General features: G+C 51.3%; 1 protein-coding gene across 8 annotated transcripts in view; it reads right to left on the bottom strand.

Moving 5' to 3' along the window:
* SLX4 (SLX4 structure-specific endonuclease subunit) overlaps positions 1-13,969 on the bottom strand; it is a 29,822-nt gene that overhangs the window by 13,827 nt on the left and 2,026 nt on the right. For 6 of the 8 annotated variants that reach the window (XM_033235923.1, XM_033235924.1, XM_033235927.1 and 3 more), the window contains exons 2-9: positions 12,796-13,933; positions 10,543-10,767; positions 7,288-7,477; positions 6,181-6,393; positions 3,062-3,258; positions 2,644-2,960; positions 1,158-1,389; positions 587-675 (exon numbers count right to left, since the gene is read on the bottom strand). In XM_033235923.1, coding sequence (XP_033091814.1) covers positions 587-675; positions 1,158-1,389; positions 2,644-2,960; positions 3,062-3,258; positions 6,181-6,393; positions 7,288-7,477; positions 10,543-10,767; positions 12,796-13,201 — 1,869 coding nt within the window. In that variant the 5' untranslated portion in view covers positions 13,202-13,933. Of the gene's footprint in view, positions 1-586; positions 676-1,157; positions 1,390-2,643; positions 2,961-3,061; positions 3,259-6,180; positions 6,394-7,287; positions 7,478-8,164; positions 8,260-10,542; positions 10,768-12,795; positions 13,934-13,969 lie in introns of those variants that run through there. The other 2 variants (XM_033235929.1, XM_033235928.1) reach the window with 2 other exon arrangements.

Below are 13,969 nucleotides of genomic sequence, written 5' to 3'. Positions count from 1 at the left end.
GATGATGTCCCTAGGCTGGCCTTGGCATGAAGTGCTTGGTTGACACTGACGTGCAAATGGGAGGAGGTCCACTCTGCAGAAAAGCCAGCTGCCACCCTGGGTCGTCCCCACACGGCACACTGACAGGGAGGCCGGGCCAGTCTGCTCAGCTGTGCTCTGGAGCCCAGCCCAGGACCTGCACAGAGGGGAGGGACAGCACGCCCTCGGTGAGCTCGCAGCTACTGAGGAACGAGCAGAGCGTGCCTGGATGGGGCAGCCACGCTGAGAAACTGTGGTCCCTCTATACTCCTGGGACCCGGGACAGAGCAGGCTCTGGGGCCTCAACCCCAAGGTGCCCCACGGAGTCACAGACAGAAAAGGCAGAAGCCTTGTGGCACAGCCCCTAGAGGGGCGCCGGGGTGGCTGTGGGTTCATGGCTCTGCTCACGGATGTCAGCATGTGGCAGCCTTCTGGAAAGCAGAGACCTTCTTGAGAGGACACTGCACTTGCATTGGGGGCCACAGGCCAGCGGTGAGGCAACCCCATCACACATGTGGCAAGCGGGAGTGGCTGGGACCACAGAGCGTGGGACAGAGCCAGTCCTTACCGAGGTGCGGCCGCCCCTTTCCAGGTGCTTGTCCTGCGATGGCACCACAAACCCAGTCAGAGGAAGGCCGCCGGGCACCACGTCCAACCCTGAGCGGAGGATTCACAGGTTGAAGGAACGTCACAGCCCAGCCACACCCACCACCAAGAAGACAGCGTTGAGCACAGGCTGAGCCGGCCCTGCGCTGCCTGGAGAGGCGCTTGCTTTTCGAGGACGCCTTCATGCAAAGCCAACGCGCACGCCCTGTTTCACTGTGGTAGCAGGATGGCCTCGATCTCCTGACCTTGTGATCCGCACCCCACCAGGGAGGTAAGAGAAGAGCAAAACAGCTCACCCAGAGGATTCACTCGCTGTGGGCAGACAGCTCTGTCTTTGGTTAAAGTGGAAGGAAAGTCATGACAGAGTTGTCAACGCCACATTCACCTTTGAGAAAAAATGAAAGCGCCCAGAGGCTGTGTGTTCTCCCACCAGGTCAGAGCTGCCACCACAGCGGCACAAGAGCAGCCTCAGCCGCGGGGAAGGGAGGCCCAGGAGGGCAGGGCTGGCCCTGGAGTCCCACCCAGCATCTCACCTGCAGCCCCTTCCGAGCCAGCCAGGCCCCCACTGCTGGGCCACGGGCTGGCGCTCAGTCCCTCCCTCGCCAGGTCCACGAGGTCCTGCAGGGCCTGGTGCTCCCTCTGGCTGGCCGAAGGCGACAGCCCCCTAGAGCCACAGCCTGCAGGGGGGGTGCTGTGAAGAGCGGGTGACCTTCGCTCTGAGTGCTCAGGTGGCACCAGCGGCGGCACGGGCTCCTGCATGAGGCCCTGAAAGAAGCCAGTAAACAGAGTGACTGTGTGGTCGCTGTCACTGACGCACACACTGCAGAAGCCGTCACATGTGGTATGCATGGCTGTACCTAAAATTACAGAGCAGGAAGCAGGCTGTGGGCATGGAGCTCCAGCCACAGCCCGGGGCAGTCCTGCGACGTTTTTCCCCAGCACTCATGTCAACGTGCTCCTCCTCTGTCACGGCCAAGGCCAGGCCTTGGCATCTATTTGCACAAAGGCTTGTCAGGCCAGGGGGGCCCAGGCCTGCCACCCTCCTGAAGTCCATGGCAGGAGGACACTTGCTGCAGGACTGTCTGGAATATGTGTTTCAAATGCAGGTTCCCGGGCTCCGTCTGAGGCATTTTGCCAGCTGCCCTGGGACTCTGCTTTTTTTTTTTTTTTTTTTGGAGACAGAGTCTTGCTCTGTCGCCCAGGTTGGAGTGCAGTAGCCAGATATCAGCTCACTGCAAGCTCCGCCTCCCGGGTTTACACCATTCTCCTGCCTCAGCCTCCCGAGTAGTTGGGAGTATAGGTGCCTGCCACCACGCCTGGCTAGTTTTTTTTTGTATTTTTTAGTAGAGACGGGGTTTCACCGTGTTTGCCAGGATGGTCTCGAACTCCTGACCTGGTGATCCGCCCGTCTCAGCCTCCCAAAGTGCTGGGATTACAGGCTTGAGCCACTGTGCCCGGCCCTTTTTTTTTTTTTTTTTTTTTAAAGACAAAGTCTCTCTTGTTGCCCAGGCTGGAGTGCAATGGCACGATCTCGGCTCACGGCAACCTCTGCCTCCCAGGTTCAAGTGATTCTTCTGCCTCAGTCTCCCAAGTAACTGGGATTACAGGTGTGTGCTACCATGTCCGGCTAATTTTTGTATTCTTAGTAGAGAAGGGGTTTCACCCTGTTAGCCAGCCTGGTCTCAAACTCCTGACCTCGTGATCACCCACCTCAGCCTCCCAAAGTGCTGGGATTACAAGTGTGAGCCACCGCGCCCAGCCAGGACTCTGCATTTTCAACAAACTCCAGGAACACACTCTGGTGGAAACCAAGGGTCCTCCCTGATCCTACCCAGAGTACCATGTAGTTGCTGGACAGAGAAGAAAGTGCAGCCACCGAGCGCCCCTCTGGCCTCCTCCCGCCTCTGCCTTTTCTTCCTGGACTTTTCATCACCTGGCTGTGGATACCCAGTGTTGCAGTTCTGGGACCGCCAGCCTCCCACAAAAGCCTGTCCCATGTGCCTGAGGGGAGGGACTCACCTGGGCAGGCCGCTGGGGCACGAGGGGTGGGACCAGCCTGGCCGTGTAGAAGGCCTCCATGGCCCAGGCCCCGGTCAGTGCACTGCCCTCCCACAGAAAGCTCTGCTTGCATTCAGGTGGAGGAGGACACTGGCCCACTCTTTCCCACCCTTCCTTTAAAATCCTGCTGGCAGGAAGTGGTGGCGTGCTAGACAATTCCACTTCCTCAGAGAGGAGCAGGGCCACACGGTCCTCTATCTGTCGGCCTGTGCTTTCAGAGTCCTGGACTAACAACAATGGGGGAGACACTGGGGGTTTCTTCTTGCGACGTTTCTTCTCTAGAGAGAAACAAAAGCATCACCATCAATGGTGGAGTTGGTCCACTCCCCCGGGACCCGCTGGTGGTCTCTCCCAGGGCCACTGTTCTGGCCACACAAACCTGCTTCTGGTTTTATCCTCTCAGAAAAGGCACTTTCCAGCCTGAGTGCTGGCACAGCCGCACATGGCTCCATCTCCGACCGGGACAGAGCCATGGCCACCAGCAGGTCCTCGGATGGTGCCTCGCCCACCTTCCGCCTCTTCCGTGGCTCCTTCTTGCTGGCGGGTCCTCTCCGTTTCAGACCTCCACCGTGATCACTGAAGCGAGAAGACAGCCAAAAAGAAAAGTTACTGGGGCTAGAGGAGTGCACACTTCTCAGGTTGGTCACACTGGCCTGGAGAGGGCTGGGCCTGAGAGAAAAGTGATGGATGTAGACCTGCCAGGCAGACCCCTCCCCCACTTCTATTGCCTCGTGTGAACTCATTCAATCACAGGCCAAAAGTTCAACATGGCCAGGCACGGGAGCGTCTAGGTTCCTTCACGTGCTGCTGTCCAGCAGGCTCATGGCAGATGTCCAGAGCCATCTGTGGTACCTGCACATCCTCATGTGGCCAAGCCCGTCCAATGGAGTCAACAATCGATGGCTCTAAGCAGGCTCCCTGGACTCCCACCACCTTCACCCATCAATACTTCCGATGCTCCTTACACGGTCCCGGCCACACCAGCAGAAAAGGATCCCTTCCCTCCTGCAGGGGCTCCAGGGCAGTGCCTCTGCCCATGGCCAGAAGGAAGGGCTTCCCAGCTTAGGCTGCCAATGGTCAACATGACACCAGCCGCCACGGGACTCTGCACTTTCAATGGGCAGCAGCGCGTTTGGTTTGGAGGAAATGAACAGGAGTTTTCGGCTGGAGAGAAGCTAGGCTGCCTGGGTGCCTCCCAACAAGTTGGGCAAGGAGGAGGGCAGAGGCGACAAAGGAACTTAGCACAAACCGGGCCTACCTTCCCTGCACTGCAGTCATGCCTCTGGCTTTTGCAAAAGCCCGTGCTCTCCACGGGGCCAGGGATGGCTCAAATTCACCTTCCTAGGAAGCTGGATAACCACAGCCTCCCAGTGGGAAAGGAGCCGCCTGGGCAGCCCAGGACCCTGCCTCTGTGAGGGGAATGCAGACTCTGTCCCCTCCTCACTCCCCAGCAGGCCAGGTTTGGACTGTGGGGAAAGAGTATGAGGTACTCTGGCCGGGGCATGCATTCTGAGGACCACAGGCTTGGCCTTGGGGGAGGGAGGGGTTCAAAGACCCCATAAGGGCATCCAGCTCCTGTAGTTTTCTACTCTAACAGCCTTCTAAACAGATCTACATACATCTAGTTTCAGTACTTGGAGGTATTCTAAAAAGCAGACATACTTTATCTGAGCAGGTGCTTTTGGTGTGGTCCTGCCAAGAAAGAAGCAATGGCTTAGATGACCTCTATTCTAAGGCCTCAAGGCTTGCACCCCTACCATGCTAGTGTGGAGGTGCTAAATATAGATGGGCTCCCCCACCAAGAGAATCCCCTCTGCCCTCTGCCATCTCAGCCCCAACCCAGCTCGGCTGCCCATGACCTGTGTGCAAAGCAGTAGGCGGGACAAAGAGTCATCGCCTTTGGCGTTCCCTTTGCTCTTGACAGCGGTCTCAAACCTGGAGGAGTCAAAGGTCCAAGTTGCCTTTATTCACTATGAACCTGGTGTCAGCTCTAGCGTCCTCAGCAGCAGGACAGGGTAGAGCAGGGCCAGCCCTCTGGCACTTGTGTGGCTGTGGTTTGTATGCTGAGGACTTGTGTCCTGGCTGTGAGCAGGGCCTCTAAAAATCTTCTGTTTCACCAACTTTGTTGTTGTTTTTGTTTTATGAAGACAGGTTCTTGCCCTGTCACCCAGGCTGGAGTGCAGTGGTGCAATCACAGCTCATTGCAACCTTGACCTCCCAGACTCAAGCGATCCTTCCGCCTCAGCCTCCCAAGTAGCTGGGACTACAGGTGTGCAGCACCAGCCAGCTAATTTTTTAATTTTTTGTAGTGATGGGTCTTGCTATGTTGCCCAGGCTGGTCTTGAACTCCTGGGCTCAAGTGATCCTTCTGCCCTGGCCTCCAAAGTATTCAGATTACAGGTGTAAGCTACCGTGCCTGGCCAATCACCAATTCTTTGAACTGTGCTGAATAATCTTATGTTAACAGTGTGAAAACTGGACTGTGCTGAGGTGGAAACCATGCTATACAACAATGTAAAGGATGGAGTAAAGTACCAAATTCTTAGATGTGGTAGAGCAGCAGTCCCCAACCTTTCTGGTACCAGGAACTGGTTTCATGGAAGACAGTTTTTCCATGGGACATGAATCGGGGAAATGGTTTCAGCATCAAAGTGTTTCACCTCAGATCATCAGGCTTTAGAGTCTCATAAGGAGAGCTCAACCAAGATTCCATGCATGCACAGCTCGCAATAGGGTTTGTGTTCCTATGAGTCTAAGGCTACCACTGATCTGACAGGAGGCGGAGCTCAGGCGGTAAAACTTGCCTGCCCACTGCTCACCTCTTGTTGTGTGGTCAGGTTCCTAACAGGCCACAGATCGGTACTGGTCCGAGGCCAGGGGGTTAGGGACCCCTGCACTAGAGGGTACCGACTGCGGGTTCATAGTATTGGAAACTCAGGAAGAACCTTGAGGAAAATAGTGCGATGATCGTTTCTGCACCCACCTAAAGGGGCAGGTCCAGAGCCTTCCAGAATGCAGACTCTGTCCCCTCCTCACTCCCTTCCAGACTGTACCTCATTTCATCCTAAGTGTTTCATTTCCAGAATGAAGGAGGGATCTTTTTTCCTCCACAATAAAAAGCTTCTTTTTTTTGTAGACAGGGTCTCACTCTTGTCCATGCTGAAGTGCAATGGTGCGATCTTGGCTCACTGCAACCTCTACCTTCTGGGTTCAAGTGATTTTCCTGCCTCAGCGTCCCAAGTAGCTGGGATTACAGGCATGCGCCACCATGCCCAGCTAATTTTTGTATTTTTAGTAGAGACAGGATTTTACCATGTTGGCCAGGCTGGTCTTGAACTCCTGACCTAAGGTGATCTGCCCACCTTGATCTCCCCCAAAGTGCTGCGATTACAGGTGTGAGCTACTGCGCCCGGCCCATAAAAAGCTTTTTTAAATAGAAAAAGCCCTGAGTGCACACAGCAATATTTGGCTTGGTTTTCTTCCGTTTCGTTGACTCACCTAGACACTGGCAGGCTGCTGCTCCCCTCAGGCTGTGCTGTCTGCAGCCGCACGGCCTGCAGCAGGAGCTGGGGGCCAACCTCCATCTTCACAGCACACTGCTTCAAGTGGCTGGTTCTGCTCTTTAAGGTAAGAAACGGTTTCCCACAAATCGGGCACTCAGGGATCTGAGGCACGGAAGGTCTTAGTGCCTTTTCAGCTTCATCCAGGCACCTGAAGGAAGACAGTTAATACAGGAGAACCACCCTCCCCGGGAATGTGGATTGGAGCAACTGTGGGTCCAGGTCATCATGGATGTGCTGTGGTCAAAGCAAGTTCCCCAAAGCTAATCCCCTCCACACAGCCTGACTCCGTCTCCTGGCAGTCAGCCCCTGGACACTACACTTAGGTATCTGTTAGCAAAGTTGGCTAAATGAAGCAAGGAAAGATTAAATGCAGTTACATGATAACTTAGAAATTCCACTCCTAAGTATAGACCCCCAAGAACTGGAAGCAGGAACCCAAACAAATACATGAAAGCCATGTTCACGGCGGCTCTGTCCACAACCCCAAAGGGCAGAAATGCTCCAAATGTCGGTCAGTGGATGAAAGGATAAACCACGGTCATATTCCTCCTCTAAGAATGGGAAAAAAGACAGTCTATCCATACGATGAGGTACTACTCAGCCACAAAAAGGAATGAAGCCTGTCCCATGCTACATGGATGAACCTCAAAAACAACATATTCAGTCAAAGAAGGCAGACACAAAAGGACAACTGTGCAATTTCATCGGCAAATCCATCCAGACAGAAAGCTGATTAGTGGTTGTCAGGGGAGAGAGGGGCAATAGGGAGTGGCTGCTAATGGGTGTGGGGATTCTTTTCGCCGTGATGAAAATAATCCAGAAGTGATTGTGGTGACAGTTGCACAACTGTGTGAATAAATGGGTGAACTATATGTTTTGTGAATTATATCTCAACAAAGTTATTTTTTAAAAAGGGGTACGCTGACAAAAAAGCTGAAGTGCTATTTTCACAGTAAGGTGTGGAGATCCCCACTCCAGCCCTGGGGTGCCCAGGGATTCTGGTCACGTACACGGGAGAGGTGACGGCCCAAGCTGCCCCCACCTGTTTACATGCTGTTCCCTTCGGGTCACGTTCATGGCTGAGAGGTTCTTTTGACAAATCTGGCAGAAGAACAAACCCTTTTCCTCCAGGCTATCATCATGCGCCGATGCTCCTACCCGTGCAAACTCCTGCTGCAGGGTCAAGGCCACCGCAGCGTCGTTCTCTGGGGCAGGGGGCCCAAGCCCAAACACTGTGGAGAAGCACCAAAGATCCGTGAGGATCAACTCCAAAGACAAGCTCCCCCTCAGACCTCTGCTCTGTCGGCTCTTGCAGACCATGGGGAGCAGGGGGAGCACAAATAAACCAGAACCCAGCTCTGCTCTGCAGAGCGGTGACTCAGGCACTGTCCAGTGAGACTGGGCACTAGTCACACTCCTGCAACAGCCGTCTCCAACTTTAACATGCATATGTATTGCCTGGGAAGCTTGTTGATACTCAGATTCAAATTCAGGGGGTCCGGGTGCAGCCTGAGACTCTCCGCCTTCCTAGCAGCCCCCAGGCTTGGCGATGCTGGCACCGCAGGACCACTCTGAGTAGCAAGGACCTAAACTTCCCCACTTCTGCTAAAGTCTGCTACCTTGGGCATTGCAGGTTCACAAGGCTCATATTCCAACAAAGCTAGATGTTCTCTTCGAAGCTCAACCTTTCCTGCTGACCTTTTACTGCCCGTGATAAAACCAGGGCAGAGTGAAATGCCCTTGGCGGTTAAAAAGCAGCATCTCTTACTTAGCATCAGACCAAAGAATGGACTGATTCTGGTCTTGAGATGGCTCCCAGGATGGCCCATCTGGTATTGCTGAAGCAGACCCCTGTCACTCACAAGGGATATGCCCTGAACGCCTCATAAACCCCCAAGTTCTTGATGGCTGTGGCCTACCAGTGCCTGCCACTGAGGCCAGCAAAACGGCATACCTTCATTTTGGTGCCCTGTTATGTTTGGTCTTCTTTTTTTTTTTTTTTTTTTTTCCTGAGACGGAGTCGCATACTCTGTCCCCAAGCTGGAGTGCATCGACGCGATCTCAGCTCATTGCAACCTCCGCCTCCCAGGTCCCAGTGATTCTCCTGCCTCAGCCTCCTCAGTAGCTGGGATTACAGGTGCACACCACCACACCTGGCTAATTTTTAGTAGAGACGGGGTTTTACCATATTGGCCAGGGTGGTCCTGAATTCCTGACCTCAGGTGATCTGCCCGCCTTGGCCTCCCAAAGTGCTGGGATTACAGGTATGAGCCACCGCATCCAGCCTGGTTTGATTTCTTAACAAAGAAATGGTTTATCTCTTTCTGAGAGCTTGCTGGGTGTGATGTGAAGATACAGAGAGAACTGAGTCAAATGCTGGGCAGGGGTGGAGTTCACACCAGCTGGGTGCCTCCTCTACACCTCACATGTGCATCCAGGACTGATGCCTCAGCAGGACATCAAATCACTGCCTGCTGTGGACCCTGGGGCGGCCTGACACTTCTCGGTGTTACTGAAGTGAAATCTGCAATGCAATGCCAAGAGCCTGCATACTTATTAAGCTCTAGGTCCGCCAATAATGGTTTCTTCCTATTTCTTTTCCTTTTGTAAATTTTCATCAGAAATGAGAATCCATATTGTTTCAGGGATGGAGAACAGAAGCACCTGGCATTATTATGCTTATTGGGCTGGTGCTACACCAAGTACACAGCAGCTATGGGGCACTGTCTCCACACGCTCTCACCTGGAGCCAATGAGCCTCTAATCCACTCAGAGTGGGGCAACCCAAGGGTTAGAGGAAGGATTTAAAGGATCCCATAAAGAAATAAACAAATCCAGAGAGTGGGAAATCTTATAATACAATTAGCCTAGCCTCTTCAAAAACTCAGTGTCATGGGGTTGGGTGCAGTGGTTCACACCTCTAATCCTAACACTTTGGGAGGCTGAGGAGGGCAGATCGCCTGAGCTCAGGAGTTCAAGACCAGCCTGGGCAACATGGCGAAACCCCGTTTCTACTAAAAATACAAAAAAATTAGCCGCATGTGGTGGTGGGTGCCTGTAATCTCAGCTACTCAGGAGGCCAAGGCACGAGAATAGCTTGAACCCGGGAGGCCAAGGTTGCAGTGAGCCGAGATCACGCCACTGCACTCTAGCCAAGGCTCTGTCAAAAAAAAAAAAAAGTCAGTGTCATGGAAAACAAAAGAAAACAAGTGGACTATTCTAGAATCTAGACCTTAGGAGACTGCTGAGCTACAGCAATATGCAGCATGTGAACTTACTGAATCCTTGTCCAGAAAAAAAAGAAACCAGCTACAAAAAATAACCTTGAGACAACTGGGGAAATTTGAATTTGAACTGGATGCCAGGCACTATTATGGAATTAAGCGTGATAATGGTATTGTAGTTATGCAGCAGAATCTAGGGGTGAAGGCTCCTGATGTCTATAACTTACCTTCAGATAATATGGAAGAAAAATATGTATATTTGGCTAGGCACAGTGGCTCGCGTCTGTAATCCCAGCACTTTGGGAGGCTGAGGCAGGCAGATCACAAGGTTAGGCGTTTGAGAACAGCCTGGCCGGCCAGCATGGTGAAACCCCATCTCTACTAAAAACACAAAAATTAGCTAGGCATGGTGGAATGTGCCTGTAGTCCCAGCTACCTGGAGGCGGAGGCAGGAGAATGGCTTGCACCCGGGAGGCGGAGCTTGCAGTGAGCTGAGATCGTGCCACCGCACTCCAGCCTGGGCAACGGAGCAAGACTGCATCTCAAATAAAAAAAAAAAGGAAGAGGGCCAGGTGCAATGGTTCACACCTGTCATTCTAGCACTTTGGGGGGCTGAGGTAGGCAGATCACTTGTCAGGAGTTCGAGATCAGCCTGGCCAATTTGGCGAAACCCTGTCTCTACTAAAAATACAAAAATTGGCCAGGTGTGGTGGCGCATGCCTGTAAACCCAGTGGCTGGGGAAAGATAATTGCTTGAACCTGGGAGGTGGAGGTTGCAGTGAGCCGAGATCATGCCACTGCACTCCAGCCCGGAGCAAGGCTCTGTCTCAGAAAAAAAAAAAAAAAAAAAAAGAGGAAGAGGAAGAGGTACCTTATCAAGGACGCTAGGTGGGAAATGAGCCCAGAGACTCTTCAATCTCTGGCTAGATCCAGTGAAGTGGCAAAGGTAAAACATCTCGCAGAGAGCCTATCCACAGAAGAAACCCAACAAATGCTGATTCCTTCCTGCCTCCCTTCCTCAGCTATATTAATAAACTATCTCTGTGTGGAAGACAGAAACACACCTGTCATACCATTCCTCGCCATCATCTCCTCTTGAGGATCCTTTGGGACATTTTCTTCCTGTGCAGCCTCGAGGGAGCACTCTGTTGATGCATGTCTCAAACGCTCGGGGTCTGCTCTCTTGAACTGCTGCATTCGCTCTAGGACCAATTGTGCTGTGCGGGGTTTGGAGGGACTTGGCACTGCTGTTGTCAAACAGGAAGGAGGAGGCTGAGAGTTGCTGTTGGGTGCATTCTCTGGCAAGGAGGGAAATATTCACAACCATCTGTTGTAGCTGGAGAAATAAAAGACTTTTCCACCAGATACAGGTTAGACGCAAGTTTCAGGCGTCCTTTATCAACTAGTTTAGGTTTGACTCACAAATGTGAAGAGGACTGGTTGCTTGTTGGTAACCTCTTTGTTTATGGCAATACAGACATAAATATCAATGACAGGAGGGGAATGGGATGTGACTGCTAATGAGCACAGGGTTTATTTTTAGGATAAAACTGTTCTCAAGTTAGGTAGTGGTGGAGTTGGACAACTCTGTGAATATACTAAAAACCACTGAGCCACACCCTTTTAAAGGGTGAATTTAATGGAATGTCAATTATACCCCAATAAAGCTATTATTAAAGAAATATTAACGACAAAGGTTTATGTCCTAGATAAGTTCTTTTTTTTTAAGACAGAGTCTTGCTCTGTCGCCCAGGCTGGAGTGCAGTGGCCGGATCTCAGCTCACGGCAAGCTCCGCCTCCCGGGTTCACGCCATTCTCCTGCCTCAGCCTCCCGAGTAGCTGGGACTACAGGCGCCCGCCACCTCGCCCGGCTAGTTTTTTGTACTTTTTAGTAGAGACGGGGTTTCACCGTGTTAGCCAGGATGGTCTCGATCTCCTGACCTTGTGATCCACCTGTCTCGGCCTCCCAAAGTGCTGGGATTACAGGCTTGAGCCACCGCGCCCGGCCCCGATCAGTTCTTCTTTAACTTGGGATCCACAGATCTTCAATGGGGATCCAGGAACCCCATGAAGCTGTATGCCAGTTCTGCAGGTGTGCGCATGGATACGTGTTTTGGGGGAACCACGCATAGATTTCATCTGACTGGAAAAGAGCACGAGAGACCAGTAACGTTGGTGAGGCAACACTGTTGACGCCTTCCAGCAGTCTCTGCGACCTGAGACTCTACCACCACTCTACTGAGAGGTTCTTAAGATCAGGAAGTCAGGGCAAGGAAAATTTAGAAACAGAACTCAGGAGCTCAGAGAGCCCATGGTGTATTACACATGCAAAGCTGGTTTTCAGTTTTGCATGAAGAATGTGTACTAAGCACATAGCTCAGTATATCAAGGGCAACAGAGCAAGAAAACTGCTTTAAACAAACCGTTAAAAAATTATCCAGCTGCAGTGGTGGGTGCCTGTGGTCCCAGCTACTCGGGAGACTGAGGCAGAGAGGACTGCTTGAACCTGGGAGGTCAAGGCTGCAGTGAGCTATGATAGTGCCACTGCACTCCAGCCTGGGTGACAGACCAAGACCCTGTCTCTAAAAACGAAGTAAGTAAATAAATCAGTGACAATAACAAAGGAAAAGATTAAAAGGTCTTCTGAGAGAGAAACAAAAAACCTGAAGATTCTCCTGGGACTTGAGCCCGCACAGCGCCCTCATGCGGCCCTCTCAGCGGCCTCTCCAAATTGGCTGGCCCGGTCCAACTTACCCACTTTGGAATAAATTCAAGAAAACAAGAGAAGCAACGTTATTGTGTTTGTGTAACTCATGTCAACCACATAACAGAATTTCACAGGAAATTCTGAAAGAGCAGAGGACTCCAAACATAATCATGTGAACAATTCACACAGGGGTTATATTTTTCTTGACTGTTGTTTAAACCAGGAGTCAACTGGGTGCAGTGGCTCATGCCTGTAATCCCAGCACTTTGAAAGGCTGAGGCATGAGGATTGCTTGAGCCCAGGAGTTCAAGACCAGCCTGGGCAACATAGTGAGCCCTCCAGCTCTAAATTTTTTTTAAGCTTAAAAATTAAAAAAAATAAAAATAAAAATAAACCAAGAGTTAGCAAACTATGGTCATGTGGCTGGCTGCCTATTTTTGTAAATAAAGTTTTACTGGCATGTGGCCATGCCTGTTCCTTTCCATATTGTCCACGCCTGCTTTCTCACTATGACAGCAGAGTTGTGACAGAGTCTGTATGGCCTACAAAGCCAAAATATTTACAATCTGGCTCTTTCCATAAAGTTTTCCAGCCCCCGGTTTAAAAGAGTACAAATTACCTCTGGTTTCCTCTCTGGAAAGGTTTGGCGATGGTTCTTGCTGGTTACCCGTCTGGGTGTTTTGTGCTGTTTCCCAGAGCACAGGCTGATCTGGAGCAGAGGCAAGCACACCCGCCTCCCCATTCACAGAGAGGGCTGGTTCACTTGCTTGCCATTTGGTTACCCCTTGCTTTTTAGTCCTAGGGGCCTGGCTGCCAGAGGGAGGTTTCTTCTCTGCAGGGCCTTGAAGGGTTTTGGTCTTGGTAGCAGTTTGTTTGGTCCTTTTCAATTTGCGTCTTATCTGAGTGCCGTTTGAGGAGGCGTTTTGTGTCTTCCTTTCTCCTGACACTTCCTTGATTCCATGTTTTTTCACCCTTTGGAAAAAGCTAGCACAGAGTTCTTTAAAGTCCTCATCAGACTCATCCATCACTGACCAGTTTTAAGGCTTTCAGGCTGGTCTTCAGAGGAGCGAGGGTCAATCCCAGGACATGCAGACAGATGAGAAAGTGAACCCAAGTAGAAGCCTAGCTGAGCCTCATTCACACTCACAGTTTCATTACGGTTCCTCTCTACTTCTCAATTAGATACTTGGAGAGTTTGCACAATTGAACAAAGAGTACTGTTTTCCTCTCTATAATGATTGAAGTATCTTTGTTCAAATTGGGCCTGTGGTTAAACATGTTTAAAGCTTCCCTCTGTTAAAGTCCACAACTGGGCCGGGTGCGGTAGCTCACGCTTGTAATCCCAGCGCTTTTGGAGGAGGATGGGGGTGGATCATCTGAGGTCAGAAGTTCGAGACCAGCCTGGCCAATATGGTGAAACCTCGTTTCAACTGAAAATACAAAAAATTGGCCAGGTGTGCTGGCAGACGCCTGTAATCCCAGCTACTCGGGAGGCAGAGGCAAGAGAATCCCTTGAACCTGGGAGACGGAGATTGCAATGAGTCAAGATCGTGCCACTGCACTCCAACCTGGGCAACTAGAGCAAAACTCTATCTCAAAAAATAATAATAATAAATAAATAAAGTCTACAATTGAAAGAGTGTTTGTTTTGTTGTCTAATAGATGCCTCTAGATTGAATACATATGAACCTGGTGCTCAGATAATTCTCCAAGATCTCCACGATGATGAAACATATATGGTTCACTTAATTTCACATCTGTGGAAAACCAAAAGCATGTAAGTGTAATCAGAC

This window comes from Trachypithecus francoisi, unplaced genomic scaffold, assembly GCF_009764315.1.
Source record: "Trachypithecus francoisi isolate TF-2019V2 unplaced genomic scaffold, Tfra_2.0 Lachesis_group15, whole genome shotgun sequence".
In the NCBI taxonomy this organism is placed as follows: domain Eukaryota; kingdom Metazoa; phylum Chordata; class Mammalia; order Primates; family Cercopithecidae; genus Trachypithecus; species Trachypithecus francoisi.
Note: the sequence above shows the minus strand (reverse complement) of the source record. Positions and strands in the feature narration are given on the sequence as shown.